General features: G+C 40.3%; 1 protein-coding gene across 1 annotated transcript in view; it reads left to right on the top strand.

Annotated features, from left to right (window-relative positions):
• fa2h (fatty acid 2-hydroxylase) overlaps positions 1-13,055 on the top strand; it is a 44,700-nt gene extending 31,645 nt beyond the window's left edge. Inside the window, exons 3-7 of the mRNA XM_050073134.1 lie at positions 6,173-6,315; positions 8,004-8,104; positions 8,330-8,502; positions 9,508-9,760; positions 9,900-13,055. Of these exons, the coding sequence (XP_049929091.1) occupies positions 6,173-6,315; positions 8,004-8,104; positions 8,330-8,502; positions 9,508-9,760; positions 9,900-9,967 (738 nt within the window). The 3' untranslated portion in view covers positions 9,968-13,055. The remainder of the gene's footprint in view (positions 1-6,172; positions 6,316-8,003; positions 8,105-8,329; positions 8,503-9,507; positions 9,761-9,899) is intronic.
• Positions 13,056-15,778: the final 2,723 nt, after the last annotated feature.

The following is a 15,778-nucleotide window of genomic DNA, read 5'->3' on the forward strand; positions in this document are numbered from 1 at the left end:
CCCCTATGTTAATCACTCATTGATGCTGTTTTTGAAGTATGAATAAGTCAATAAGTAATTTATTCCATTGAAATATCATTGATGTATTATAGAAAAGTGATTTATCTTTAAATGACAAAAGGCACATCTGCCTCATTTTGGCTGTGGTATCCTGATACTACTCAGAACCGTGATCTGATACTACTCAGAACCGTGATACTTTCACTGGTATCGTACCGTGGGTCCCAATTTTGGTACCGTAACAACACTACCGAGGACTGTATGAACAGTGCCTTGCATTAAAAGACACGGCAGGGACATCTGGGTCCTTCTGTGTCAAGCCCAAGCAAGGTCGGATTGCCGATGCATTCAGTAGCATAATGCCATACCAATCGACGTCCAGCAGGCACAAAGACATTACAAATGCTATAACGTACCATATTGCTACACATGATTCCCGTGTATTCAGTCACTAAAGAGGGCTTCCAGAAAATGGTTCGGACTCGTTTTTTTTAAAAAAAAATTTTATAAAGAATGCTTAGTTTTCACTGAATCCATAGTCATATCGTATCGTATCGGTATCGAGATATCTGGCATAAATATCGAGATATGAAATTTTCTCCATATCGTTCAGCCCTAACACACACACACACACACACACACACACACACACAGATGTGTCAGTGATAATAATTTACAAACACCTAACCACAACTTAAAGGAACCCACAAAATGACCATGTGTAAATCACTAAGTCATGCAGTGCTGACTTTAATTTGTGAAGAACTTAGTTTTTCTTACATGCTTCCCAAAACAAAAAAACAGTGGAACATATTGATTTATTGCGGGCCACATTTAACAACAGCAGGACTATATCAAAACATCTGTTTACAAACTTGCACACAACTTGTGCCGTATATCCAGGCATATGCTCAGTTCTTCCCAAACGTGTATTTTTGCTGAAAACCCCTACTGTAGTATTGGAGTCTGGCTTTGAAGAGAAGATAGATCAGTTTCACTCTCAATCTGGTTCAAGTGCTACGGCTTTAGTGAAAATGCAGGTGTTTGGGAAGTATTGAGCATGCAGTTACTATTTTTTTTTTTTTTTTATTATGGCTGAATAAAAAAGACTTTGATATTTCTACATGAGTTGTTTAAGAGTTTGTAAACAGATGTTTTAATATAGTTTTGCTGTTGTTAAATGTGGTACTGACCCCCAGTCAAACAATAAATCAGTATGTTTGCCATTTTCCATGGAGACATTGAAGGTTATGGTTTGACTTATTAATTTTAATTTTTTAATTATTACTGTTCCCTTAAAAGAATAGTTCCTGTCTGCTCTTGTGTGAACAACTTAAAGACGGACACCACCTAAATAAGGAACTCTAATATGTTATTCCCATAGCCTTGGGAAAATCAATCAGTATTTGTCAACATGAGCTACTCTCTCTCAAAGTCAGAAACCAGAGAAGTGAGTCTCAAACTTGTGATGTCATAGGGCATTAAGTCTGGAGCTGTTCCGCAGACAGTGAATAGGAGACTGATTTTGTGGACCTACAGAATGTTTTTTTCTTCTTTTTCACAAATGAGCTTTATTCTGTCGTAGCGTTCTCAGTTTTGAAACAGGAAATGTACCTATATACTCTGAGCAGCCCCTTGGGTGCTCTCAGTGTTGACTGTAACACTCAGTACGTTTGCATGGACAGTTTAATTCCAATTTTAATCGGAATGAAAGGCCATTCCGATTAAAATTGTTCATGTAAACGGTCATTCCGATTAAAGATTAAATCCGATTAAAGGGGGTGGTTTATTCCGTTTGTCATTCCGAATGAAAGAAATTTGTGTGCATGTATACACTCATTCCTCTTTAAATTCATTCCGGTCTTTCTGCGCATGCTCGTTTCCTTGCCCTTCAGGCGCGATGACGTATATGGCGTGCATAGCAACGGGCTGAGATAGAGCAGTCAGACTCGTTGCACTCACCAGTTTCCATTGGCCACAGCAGGGTCTTCTATCTCCCTTCTCCTCCTCAACAGATGAAGCATTAGCAGAACAAGGTTGTTGCCGTACTGCTGCTTCAAGAATATAAGCAAAACACGCCCGAAGAAGGCACTAAGAACGGCATCGTCAAGCATCTTGTTATCCAGAGCGAGGACTACAGTGTTTTCTTCCGGTAAACGTAACATCCGCCCCACCCCCTATCCAATCAGAAACCTTCCCTGCCCCAAACCTTGCGCAGACCCAAATAAAGGCGATTGAACTGATCTCCCGTGTAAACCCTCATTCGGAATGAATATTTCCCATGTAAACTACCTGGAAAGACTTTAATTCCGAATGATTTCATTCAGATTTATTTCATTCCGAATGAGAAGCCATCATGTAACTGTAGGCAGGGGTTCCCAACTGGTGGGTCGCAGGTCAAGTGACTCACCGACATGTCAAGTTTGGGGCGGCAGTAGCTCAGTCCATAGGGACTTGGGTTGGGAACCGGAGGGTCGCCGGCTCAAGTCCCCGTCCGGACCAAATGCGGAGCGTGGACTGGTGGCTGGAGAGGTGCCAGTTCACCTCCTGGGCACCGCTGGGGTGCCCTTGAGTAAGGCACTGAACCCTCCAACTGCTCGGGGCGCCAGACCAAGACAACCCCCCCACTCTGACATCTCTCCACTTTGTGCATGTATAGGTCCTGTTTGTGCGTGAGTGTGAGAAAATTGAATTTCCCCTCAGGGGGATTAATGAAGTATATAAAGTATATAAAAAATTAAATTGAATTAAAAAACACACTTTATTTTGTAGTACAGTGAATTTCTGGGACAGTGCTTTTATTTTGAAGTGCTGTTTCCTGCTGTAGAGAGAGGGACTAATGGACATCTACTTAACAGAGACGGCAAACTAGCTCAACAACATGGCCAAACACAATGCTCAGTATATTAAACTGCATGGACCTTGAACTAATGACAAAGGAGAAAACCAGACCCCATGGCTGGACCATTTGGGAACTACTAGTTTATAACTTATTTCCCAATTCATTGTGTTTGGAGCAGCTGCAGACTTTATACCCTGTGACATCACAAATTTGAGTTTGAGCCCTCTAGTTTGTGTATTTGGGTGCTTCATGTTTACTGATATTTTTTGACTATCTTAGACCATAGAAAGAATATGTATGAATTCTAAAAATGGGCCTAGTTCCAAGTTTAAGTATAAAAATCACATAAAGTCCAACACACATAATGATGCATTCTCTCACTGAAATCATGCTCATGTGATTGAGCAGTTTGAGAAGTGTTTTTCTGCTCTGCAGCTGTAACAGCATACCAGGTCTTTGCACAACACATTGTGATGACCGATTCAACCAGTCCGTCTTGCTCACTCTGTTGCCAGGCATCAGTGTATTGAGTGAAATGCACGTCTCTCGACTGTTCACGTTGTAAACCAGACCTTGACTGGGCCTTATAAACTTTAACGCTTCTCAGTGTTTCCGTCTTTACAGCCACGCCGTATCGTTCAGTTGTTCCAATAAAACAGAGAATTAAATCCCTGTACTGCCTGTGTGAGTGTTTTGGTGTCATTGTAAAATAAATCCTGTGCCTCTCACACCTGCAGAGCGCCAGTGCGGTGTGGTTTCAATAACCAAACCTATAAAGCCTTTCTTTTGTTCTGGCTGCGGTGCTGGGAATGTCACCGTACCTGTCATGTGCTGTCCTGTCTGGGGATTTAGAAACAAGATGAAAACAGGGTGTCTGCACATCATAACAACATTTTATATAGACTTAAACTCTGTGTGTGTGTGTGTGTGTGTGTGTGTGTGTGTGTGATTAAATGTATGTGTATATAATGTCAGGACAATCACTCACACCAACTGTTTGATCTGATGTGCTCTCACTAAAGTAGCTGCCTTGTTCAGTTAAGCCTTGTTTTATTACGTCATGTTGTTGACACAGTCCACTTGGCGTTTACACACAGTACAGAGAGAAACTGGAAAAGCAGGAATCTCCCATTATTTAGATACTCACCTGTCCTTTTGAATCAAACATCCGGCCAGTTGATTGTGGGTGTGGGTGTGGGTGTGTTTTATCTGAGCTGCGTTACACTCAGGAATGTGAGGCATGGTTTCACAAATACATGTGGCTCAGTCTTTTTGTTTGTTTTTTTGTCTTTTATTCACCTGTTAATTTTAGATAGAGAAACCAGCATCCTTATATTTGGTCTCATGAGCAAACTTCACCTGTTAGATGTTAGAATGCCATTATTATGGCTGGCCTGTCTTGATATGCACAATAAATATTAATCATCCTTAATCTTTATTCTGAAGATCAACATTATGCCAGTCTGATTGTGATTTATATATGTGATATATATATTCGTAAAGACTTTCCGCCATGTTTTAGAGATGTTCAGATACCATTTTTTCCTTCCGATTACCAGTTGCGACACCTGAACTTGTGTGTCGGCTGATAACAAGTACCAATATGATAACACTGCATAAAAAAGAAATGTAACACTTCTGTTCCCTACTAACCCTGTGTGGTTGTGAAACTATAGCTATTGTTGTGGTATGGCAAGGCTCAGGTTAAAGTCTTTGTAAAACATGATTGTTGTGTTGAAATCTGCAACACTAATTATTGCATACTGTACATATTGCCTTTATACTGGTGGAACATGCAGTGTAAATGTTGCCAAATTGCTGCCATGGCTGCCACTCTGAAACAATAGTTGCCACTGGTGGCACAGTGAACTTGCTGTATACTGCTTTAGAGCAGCACAAAAGAACTGATTTCCAGGAAAATTGCTATTGTATTTGTGTTTAAAACGACTTGATTAGTTTATTAGAAATGACACAGTATTGGATGGGTGCATAGACTCACGTACGTGCGATACCTGAGCCAGTATTTTTGGCAGTGTCAGAGGTATTTGTGATACTGGTTTCAGTAACTGTGACCTGGCAGTAAGTTTTAAATCCAGTATCATTTTCTGGTTCATGGTGAAACTAATTTGCTTATTTCACACTATTATCACTTGTGTGTGTCAAGTTCCTGCCCTTGTCACAAGTGTTCTTATCCTCACCATGTGACAGGCGATTTCACTTCTTTGTTTTTTTTAGAACAGGCTAAACATTTAGTCAAGATGTGAGTTCTCTCGTTGACTAATAACAGATGGAGTGCTGATTAGTACCTGACAAACATACATTTCCTGTTGACAAATGTGAATGTTCCAGTTATTAGTATGAACATCTGGCTGCCTGGGGACCAGCTGATTTCATGGCAGTTGTTGTAGTTTAATGATTTGTATCTGACCATTCAGTGCCAGCTAAAGTGCCTTCACATGCTAACCCAGCCTGAGTGAATGTGTTTGCATGATGCTTGATGTCAGGCACAGTGGCTACATGTTGTGTGGCAGATTTTACAGCCGAGGAGGGATCATCTTTCTTTGTGTCGAAATGAGGGTATGTGATATAAACACGTTATCTAGGTGGTGACCTGTAATTACCTTTAATCAGCCCAAGTCTCAGCAATCAACCTGACGTAACTGTGTCAGTCCGTGCCTGTTACGAATGTTGTCAGAGGGGTATCATAAGTGAAAAATCATGACCTGGGCAACAATCATTTTTTCCGAAAAAGTAAATCCTAAACACCATTTAAAGTGCAAGAGTTTGGATCATATGACGCTCCTAAAGTAATGCAGCTGAAATTAAGTGTTGGCTGTCTGCTTTAATGTGATCATGCGATGTCTTTACTCTGGTCATGGGTTTACTGTACTCTTCTTCCTCAAGAAAAAATCCTGATGTACAATCAGCTTTCTCGCCCACTTTCCCAGCCTGAAACATTCCTATGGATTTTACAGAACTGACCACAGATGAGTGTGAAACTTGACTGTACTATCTTCATTGTTAATCCACACCAGAGCAGCGTGTCCCAGGTGTGGCTGTGAGCATGAGGATCTTGTAAAGAGCTTGTAAAAGCAGCTCAGTCTTTGGTCTTTGGACTCAGAATTATTGTTACAGACACAAACACATACAGGCATTTACTTCCTTATTGGACAAGTCTTTGAGCAGTTTATCAGTTATTACTCTCTGCTGCCACCTGCTGGAGGCAACACAGTCTCTGTTTTAACACTTGCATGTGCTTTCTCCAACACAGTCACATTTACCTTTAAGAGAATATGGTGTACTAGTTTCTGATCTGTTGTATCTGTACAGGATTTGGTGGATTGGCGGAAGCCCTTGGCATGGCAGGTAGGCCACCTGGGAGAGAAATATGATGCCTGGGTTCACCAACCAGTCGACAGACCAATCAGACTGTTTGGAAACCCCTTCCTGGAGGCCAGCACCAAGACTTCCTGGTAAGAGAGTTTGTCTCTCTTTTATATTATTTAAAGAAATATGACGAGATACAAAGGACACTGTAACTGTTTTTGTTACATATATAAATGTATGTGTGTCTGTGTGTGTGATGCTAATCCAATCACAAACATACATTCAGTTTAATAGACTTGCAAAAAGTCTCTTACCTCTTTTCCACCAACATGGAACTGGTTCTGTTCCAGTTCCTGCACCAAATTTTGAAGTGTTCAGAGCATTTCGACCAAAAATATATTGGTTCAAAACCCCAAAAAATTGGTTTTCTGCTGGAACCAAAAAATAGCAGGTTTTTCTTGACCTGACATCAGAGGGCGTGTCAGATTCTAAAGATTGGAAAAAGAGGACTGAGAAGACAACAATGGAGGAATCAAGTGAGAAAGCATCAAAGAGTGTGCAGTGGTCTCATTGATAGTTGGTCCATGCTTGCTTTTTGGTAAAAACAAATAACTACAATGACATTAAAATCTGCAGGTAATCCATGTGATCTGCCATTTTGTTACTATTGTTAACTTCCAATGTGCATAGTGCAACGCCCTCTGTTGATGACACATCCTTGATCACAACGGTTCAACTGTTCAAAAATGGTGGAAACGTGGGCTGATTGATGATAGCACCGCGGTTCTAGGAATCCTGAACTGAAACAGTCAAAGAACCAGAGCTCATTTGGTGGAAAAGGGGTATTTGTCCGTTCCTGTGCCCACTCCTGAGTGTGGGCAATTCCCAGAAGGTTAAAAAAACATGATGACTTTCCTCTAAACCGATATATTACAGCAGGTTTTGTCATCTACAAATGAAGTGTTGTTGCAGAAGCATTATTGAGTTACTGTACCTTTTGACTTATTCAGTAATTCCTAACCAGTGGTATTTGTAACCCATGGGGTAGATCTGCAGATGCTAGGGGGTATGTGGGAATATTGTAGAGTGGCTGAGCTCATTTAAAAAAAAAAAAGAAAAGAAAAAAAATCATAACTTGGTGTGATTTTGACCTTTAATATATTTACTTTTGCTTCCCACTAACCTGGATCAGTTGTAATACCTCAACATCATGTGCTAGGATTGAGGAAAGTAAACAGAGAAATCGAAGTACGGCGCTAACAGCGTTGGATAAATAACTCCCAAGTGTTAGTACTATAAATGCACCTCACGATCAATATGTCCTGTATGGAGAAATACTATTGTACTGATATCCTATCCTATATAATCAAAAGTGTCCCTTTATAAATCAGTTGAAAAGAACACATTTAGAACATGAAGGGTTTCTCAATAAAGTGGTACTTGAACTCATCTGAATGGGCTGCTGGAGTACACCAGATAAAGAAAAAGTTTGGTAACCACTGTACTAACACATATAGACTGTTGTTTTCATTGATTCCTAAACCTATTTTAACACTGACATCTTAAAGGTCCAGTTTGCAGGATTTAGTGACATCTAGCAGTGAAGTTGCAGATTGCAGCCAACTTAAACCTGTCCCATGTGCCAAGTGTGAAGAACACTTAACCCACTTCAACTTTTTTGGCTAGACTGAGGTTCCTGTTCATCTCACCTTCAAGCCGCATCACCCTCAATAAGATATGATATGATGTGATAGGTAGTGTAAAAAAGTTGTGACAGAAAGGACCCTACTTCTCAGAGAATGTGACCATATTCGTTTGTGCTCTCTTGCTATAGGTACTGGGTACCAGTGGTGTGGCTTCCTATTGTGTTTTATTACAGTTGGTACTGCTACACCACCCTGGCAAAGGGCACCACCAGACTACACTTTACTTCAGGTAACACACACACACTCACTTGCATGCACACACAGTCATATACAATGCATGCTGATATCATGAACACTGAATCACCTGAGACCCTCGCACACTCTCATTTTCATTTATACATCCACATTCTTATTTGGGCATGCACAAAATCATGCCATACATCCAGTGTGTTGTCATTTTCATGTCCTGTTCATGTGTATTTATGTCAGTATCTTTATGTGTGTGTGTTGCCAGACTTCTCTATCCCGATCCCTAAGTACATTTTCCCACTGCTCTTTTTGATGGGCTGGTTCTTATGGTCATTCATCGAGTACTGCATCCATCGCTTTGTCTTTCACATGAAACCGCCAGCCCATAACTACTACCTCATCACGCTACACTTCCTCCTGCACGGACAGCACCACAAGGTACAAACACACCACCGCTGAGGCTGAAGGACAGGGTGGATCTCATCATCATAAAACTGGTTTAATCATAAACTTGTATTTGCTTATTATGGTTACTTCATGGCTCGCTTTATGAATAATTTGGTATTGCTGGTTAAGAAACAACTGCCGCTGTATTCCGCATAGTTTCAGTTCTCTTAAAACAAATGTATTTACTGACCTTTAAGAGGGAGATAGCAGGTCAGCAGTATGTGCCCCACAGAAGTGGTATAAATCATCTGAAAGCAGGGAAACTGAAGATTAATTTGAGATACAGCTCAGCACTGTGTGTCAGGTCTTTCTAGTCAAAAAATATGTCATAAACATTGTATTTTGGGGTATGGAGGTATATGATGGCCATTTCTCTCGCTTAATTTTGTCTCATAAGTTGTTGCAACAATTTTTTGGATTGATACTGTTTTTAAAACAGATTTAGTGCTACATTTGTTATCATTTTTTACCCCTCAAAAAATGGTAACAAATGGTCAAAATCATGCCAGAATACCACATTAAGACACCAAGACCTTGAGAAACACCACAGAAATATCCATACTGTGGTTTGGTATTAAAAAAGTTTGACATTTGGAGATTAATATAAGAATCGCATTTTTCGTATGTTGGATGGCAAGCAATTTTGTTCAGGAAATTGCTCAGAAAACCTACCTTATTGTCAATAAACCTATGAAAGCCATCCGTCCTCTGAATACCCAAGGTCTCTAGTTTGTGGTTATAAAGTTTCATAAGACTTTAATTATCCTAGAGGTCACAATAGATCTTTTTATACAGTGATGTGAACTTTCACCACCATTTTGCATGGTTGGTACCATGTTCTCTAGCTTTAAAACACAGCCTGGCACAGCCTCTGAAAGACTAATGTCAGCCAAGGATTGAGGGTGTCCTAGTGGAGTGGAAGAAGTTACCTGTTCTTTTTGCTAGTTTCTATGCGTTGCTTCTTCATGTCTCAGTGTGTGATGTCTGTCTCCACAGTCTCCGTTTGACGGCTCCCGGTTGGTCTTCCCCCCTGGCCTGGCCTCCTTAGTGGTGGGAGTTTTCTATCTAATCCTCTGCAAGACGCTCCCAGAGATCCTGGGGACGTCCGTGTTTGTTGGAGGCCTGTGTGGCTATGTCGTGTACGACATGATCCACTACTACCTTCACTACGGTTCACCCAAGAGAGGCTCGTATATGTACAGCCTGAAGGCCTACCACGTCAAGCACCACTTTGAGCACCAGAGGGCAGGTGAGCACTGGAAACATGAAATCTGATAGACATATACGGCTTAGACCCAGACAGATCTTACACAGTTTGTGGGTTTGATTCTCCTTGCGTCTTTTTTTTTTTCTGATCTGTCTAATGTCATCTGTATTTCTCTTCGCAGGTTTTGGAATCACCTCCACGTTCTGGGACCACCCCTTCAACACAGTCATCCCCGATGAGAAATTCTAACACAGAAACGGCTCTCCTGAAGGGCCAAAGGACTTATCAGCCCCCCTCCTTAGTGACCAGCCCACATGCTTTAACCACCCTGACACCCTTAGTCCAAACACCGCAGCCATAGCTTTCACAACCAAAGAGGAGAGTCCACATCTGAGGACTCCTGGGCCACCGCAACTAATCCATACATCCACACCGTATCACATATTGTCCTGCTTTTTGATTCCAGCCAGCAACACATTCTTTGCCGAAGCTAAGTCATCTGGGTGTGTGTGTGTGTGTGTGTGTGTGTGTGTCGACCAGTCTGCACTTTTTCCACACTGTGATCATTCCTGCACAGCTGCAAGGCCTTTCTGTGCCATCTTTTTTATAACCAAAGCAGCATCTACTACTGCTGTGCTCTTCACTGCATCACCAGCCAACATAGCCATTCACAGCATCATAATGTACATATAGAGGGGGGCAATAGAGAGAAAGAGAGGGACACACACACACACACATACATGAACAGACACAAACAGACACGTACAAGTACGTGCACATCTGTGTATGTTGAGTGTTGTGGTTTAATTTAAGGTGAAGTAATGACGTTCAAAATCACACTGAAGAGATACTCAAAATACACACTTTTCTCCCAACCCCTGAATATTTGCCAACAGCATATAACACATGAACAGAATCACATCTATCAGTGGAAATGCACACGCACACATAGGCACATGCACACATAGGGGCCTGAGCAATGGACCAAGCAGAGCAGCTGCACACCCACTATTTGACTTAGGGGATCAAATGTGTGTTTTTGCATCCCTGCTTTTTCATCAACTTTTTTAAATATTTGAGTTGGATCACGAAGTTCTCTCCGTTTCATATGTAGTATATGTCTTACAAAAAAGTACACAATAATGTAAGCACACAATACAAATACTCTGTTTAACCCAATTTAGGCGAGGGCTGCAAAAAGTACGCTGCAGTTGTAATTTGGCATTTTCAAGCTTTTCACCAGAAATAAAACAGCTTTCATTTGATGAGAAGTCAAAGGAAGTCCCCTCTCCCATTAGCGCCAGCGCTGATACCACTCTTGCACCCTCACTTTTTCTTATAACCAGGAGCACATTGTCCAACTTCCCTCGGAGGACGACGGAGGGAAAAGGAAGTGATAGATGGTAGGTGAATGTGGAAGACGGAGAAGGAAGGGATGTGACAGAGTGGCAGAGAGTGTGTGAGAGAGTGTGTGTAAAGACTGAACAAGAGAAAGCCCCAAAACCGGTGAACCAACTCAGGAAACAAACTTCATCTTTCCTCTAAACTATCTGCAGCTTTTCCTTATCATCTGTACGTCTCTCTTTGCTGTCGGCCACTAAGCTACCCAGCTACGCTGCTACACTCTGTTATTCTGCATGTTTTTAACTGTCAACAGGAGTTCCCTCCACCATGTTTGGTCTCGCTGTGTTTTGTAAACAGCTGTGAACAGAAAACATCTGGATGCTGAGAGATTTATTTGGGAGTTTAGATTTAATTTATTACTAATCAGCAAAGCTGCAGAAGTGAAATGATACTGCAGGGCACGAATGCAATGTTCTGATCATGTCATGTAAAGCAGAGTCCTGAATGTTTGAAACCACTGTGGAGATATATTTTTGCAAGTCTTTTGTAATATTCCCGTCGTTTTCTTTTGTTTTTCATCATTAATGATACAACAAAGATGTAGAAAAATATTTTGTAAGATGCTTTGTACAGGAAAAGAGATTCTTTAATCGCACCAGCTTGAGCAGTGTGAGCAGATGTTTTCATATTGACAGATTAGACAGATACATTTAGATGTAAAGATGGATGGATGTGATGTCATGGTGTCAGAGGGACAGAGCTGAAGGCATGAGGCCAGCCTGTCAGACTTTCCGCTGCGGGGATCTAGGGGTCAAAGGGTCAGAGGGCGTGACAACAATGGCTTTATTTTCTCAAGGGAAAATTATTTTAAAAAATGATTGATTTCAACAGAGACTAATCAGACCTTGGGTCTCTGGAAAATTAAGCTGAGGGTGAGTTTTAGTCCCTTAGGACCCACCCTCAAGTCTCACTCCATCCATTGAAAGCCACTGTTTTTATTGGCCCTGCAGATCCCCACAGGATGACGATGGATGAACCATCTGACTGGACAGCAGGAGGTCTTGACAGTGACTGGCGGATCCTCGAAATGTCTCCTCTACACACCTGACAGCAACACTTATTACTAAAGCAGAACAAACTTAATTAAAACCATTTACATAAATACGTTGAGCACAGTGAGAATATACTACAATTGGAGAAAACCATTTTGTATCTACTTTCCTAGTTTTAAGAGACACCCCATTTACATAATATATTTTAAAAAAATATTATAAAAAATATTAAATAACATGCAAAATCTATTTCAGACTGTTCTAACTTTTGAAGAAGAGTAAAATGATTCTATTTGCATTGCTTTTTTCTTAATAATAAATGCAGCAATAATAATGTCTGCAGGTAAACCTTAAGAGGGCTGTGTCACCAGAATACTGTTAGTGATTATACCAGTCATGGCCAGCAGGATTGAGCTATAACTGCACAGAAATGTGTCTACAGCACATATATCTGTTTAAAAAAAAACCCACAACACCGACTGTCTTACAATACGCAGTCCAGCTGAATGAATGTCCAGTGTATCCCGAAGAAAGAATTTTGACTTAATGACTGTACCACAAAGGCTTCAGAGAGGACCAAAAATTATTTTTGTTGTTGGTAATAATGGTGGAGATAGTGATGACCATAATAATGATGATGATGATGATGAGTGTAATAATGCATACTGATTGTGACGGCTGCTTGGCAAAGTGAAATGACTCCACCTGTTGGAATGAAGTACATACAGATCTTATTTATGTATATTTATATGATACAGATGAAAGAGCAACTTGTACTCCGTGTTTCTGACAAGTGAACTTTTTCTTGTGCTAAATGATGCAGCATAAAATAATATTTCCTAAATCTGTTTACTATAATAGCTTATAACTTTTATTTTGGAATTTTAAATGTCTATGCAAATGCAACGGTATTTGTAAATAAATGTATATTTCTGATGTCAGTCTGTTTTCATTTTTGTTTGACCACTGTTCATTATACATTTAGAAGTCAAGGGATCACCAACATTATCATACAATTTATCTTAAGGGTGACATGAATGTCTTATTTTGATGAAAATCCATCAAATAGTTGTTGGGATATTTTAGTCAGGACCAAAATGGTGGACAGTCAACAGACATTGTCGTTTCTATAGCTATAGCACTTGTGCAGCTAAAAATATACACATTCAGAACAGTTTTAAAGATGCAATAATAGCATATAAATTACACTCAGATAGCCCCATATTGTTTAGAGCATTTGTTCTTAAGATGTGGTAATGTTGGTCAGTTAGTTGATCAGTCAACCACTTTTCGTCCACATATCTCAACAACTATTGGAACTATTGGATGAATTTTGATGAAATTTTGTGGAGACATTCATGGTCCCCAAAGGATAAAACATATTGACCTCATAGTTATTAGTAATTACCTGACTTCCCCTCTAGCGCCTCAAAGGTTAACATTTTGTTATAATGCCTCCTTGCCGGCGATAGCCATGGCTGGTGGTATTTTTAGGTCATCTGTCCATCCATCCGTCCTATTGTCGTAAGATCTCAAGAATGCCTTGAGGGAGTTTCTCAAGTGGACATTTGCATGCAAATTCCCTCAAATCTGAAGAAATTCCTCAAACTTATTAGGTCACTGTGACCTTGTCATTCTTGTAAACAGGATATCTCAAGAACGCCTTGGGGATTTTTTTCAAATTTGGCACAAACATTCACTTGGACTCAAGGATGCACTGATTAGAATTTGGTGCTCAAAGGTCAAGGTCACTGTGACTATGCACCTCATTCTTTTGAACACAATATCCCAAGAAGGCCTCATGGGAATATCCTCAAATTTGGCACAAATATCCACTTGGTTTAGAATTTGGTGCTCAAAGGTCAAGGTGACTGTGTCCTCACAAAACATGTTTTTGGCCATTACTTAGGAATTCATACACTAATTACTGTCTAATAGAATGAAATGATAAAGTGAAAACACTTTTTATCCAGAAGGTCAAAGGTCAACTTCACTGTGACATCATAATGTTCTGTAAAAACACTTTTCTGGCCATTACTCACCATCATATCTTAGAAATAGAAGGGAAGACATTTGGTCAGATACTGAATTGATGAATCTAATTTTGGGTGTTCACCTTGAAACTGAGCAGATTCTGTTGATCTTCTGTGCTGCCGGGGGTGAGCATCCATGTTTGTAAAGACATTAATTTGAATTGTAAGAGAAACTTGATTGGTGCGTGCAGGTATACAATTGTGAGGTGGTAATTCAAGTTTAGTGAAATGTCTTGACAGCTTCATGGAATGCCATAAAATTTGGTACAGATGTCCATGATGCCTAGAGAATTAATCCTGATAACTTTGGTAATTATCTGGCTTTTTATGTAACACTACCACCAGGTCTGCAATGCACCTTGTGCTATGCATTTGCTTATAATGTCATCTTTGCTAAATCAATTACATTCCCATCAGCCTTAGTTATACTTTGTTTGCCACTAATTTGCAAATGTTAGCATGCTAACATCAGATGATAGCTCTGGTTAGCATTACCTGCTAAATATTAGCATGTCATCATAGTCATTTTGAGCATGTTAGCATAGTGATGTTAGCATTTATCTTAAAATACTTGTGTTCCTTAGTCCAGCCTCAGAGCTGCTAGCGTGGCCAGAAACTCAAATACAAACAGAGGTCTTCTTGTTATCCAAATGACACAGTGCATGTCTGAGTTTTAAGCAGTTCATACAAAGAGTGATTATCCCTTCTCAGACTTTAAAGGAGACATGTTAGGCTCATGACATGGTAAATATTCTATTATTTTTCTCATACTGTCTGCCTGCATACACCTATATTGACCTTCTGTCTGAAACACTCTGTCTTAACGCCTGTCTCTCCAATGCTCTACAGTCTCAGAGGTGGGGTCCCATTCTTATGAAAGTTGCTCAGTGACGCATAAAGCCAAAAAAAAAGTTTGACTTCCAAGTGTAAAATTATCATTTGGTGCACAGAGCAGGCGCACTAGCATCTCCTCCCAAGTGCTCAGTCTCGGGCTTGCTCTCATGAGTCACAGTGGTAAAATAACTGGATCTGGCTATTGGTGAAATTTACAACTTTGATTTAAATAAGAGCTATGTAGGAAGTTGTACCTCAAAAAAATATCTGCCATTTTCAGGTGTCTCTTTCACAATGTAAGTCAATGGGGAAAAAGGGCCCCCTGGCATCACCTGACAGACCTGGATGTTTTAATGACAAGGTTTGGCCACTGTGTCAAATTGGCTTTAAAGTCTGATGCTGTTCCTGAGGGCTTGTCTGTGGCATGAATGTATAGTGCTTGATTTATCCTTGACACATTTGTAAGAGTTGCGAGTCCCCACACAACCAAAGTGATGTCACACCATGAGACACACCCCTTTGTAGGGGTCATGTGTGGAGGGTTTTTGCCTGTACCTGAACATTTGACATTTCAGTTGACGTGGATAGGCCAAGGAAATAAAGAAGCTATGTTGTAGGTTGGACTTTTTGAGACACTGTCCTTTGGGAGTTTGGAAGAATATTGGTCTGATGCAAGAAGAACTCAAAGAGAGACAATTTTTTTTCTCAAGAGTATTTTGCCTAGCCCCACCCTACTGTGCTGTGATTGTCTAGTATTTGTTACATCTACCGGTTGAGGTCAGACACAGTAATAGTAA

This window comes from Epinephelus moara, chromosome 20 (genome assembly GCF_006386435.1).
Source record: "Epinephelus moara isolate mb chromosome 20, YSFRI_EMoa_1.0, whole genome shotgun sequence".
Lineage (NCBI taxonomy): Eukaryota > Metazoa > Chordata > Actinopteri > Perciformes > Serranidae > Epinephelus > Epinephelus moara.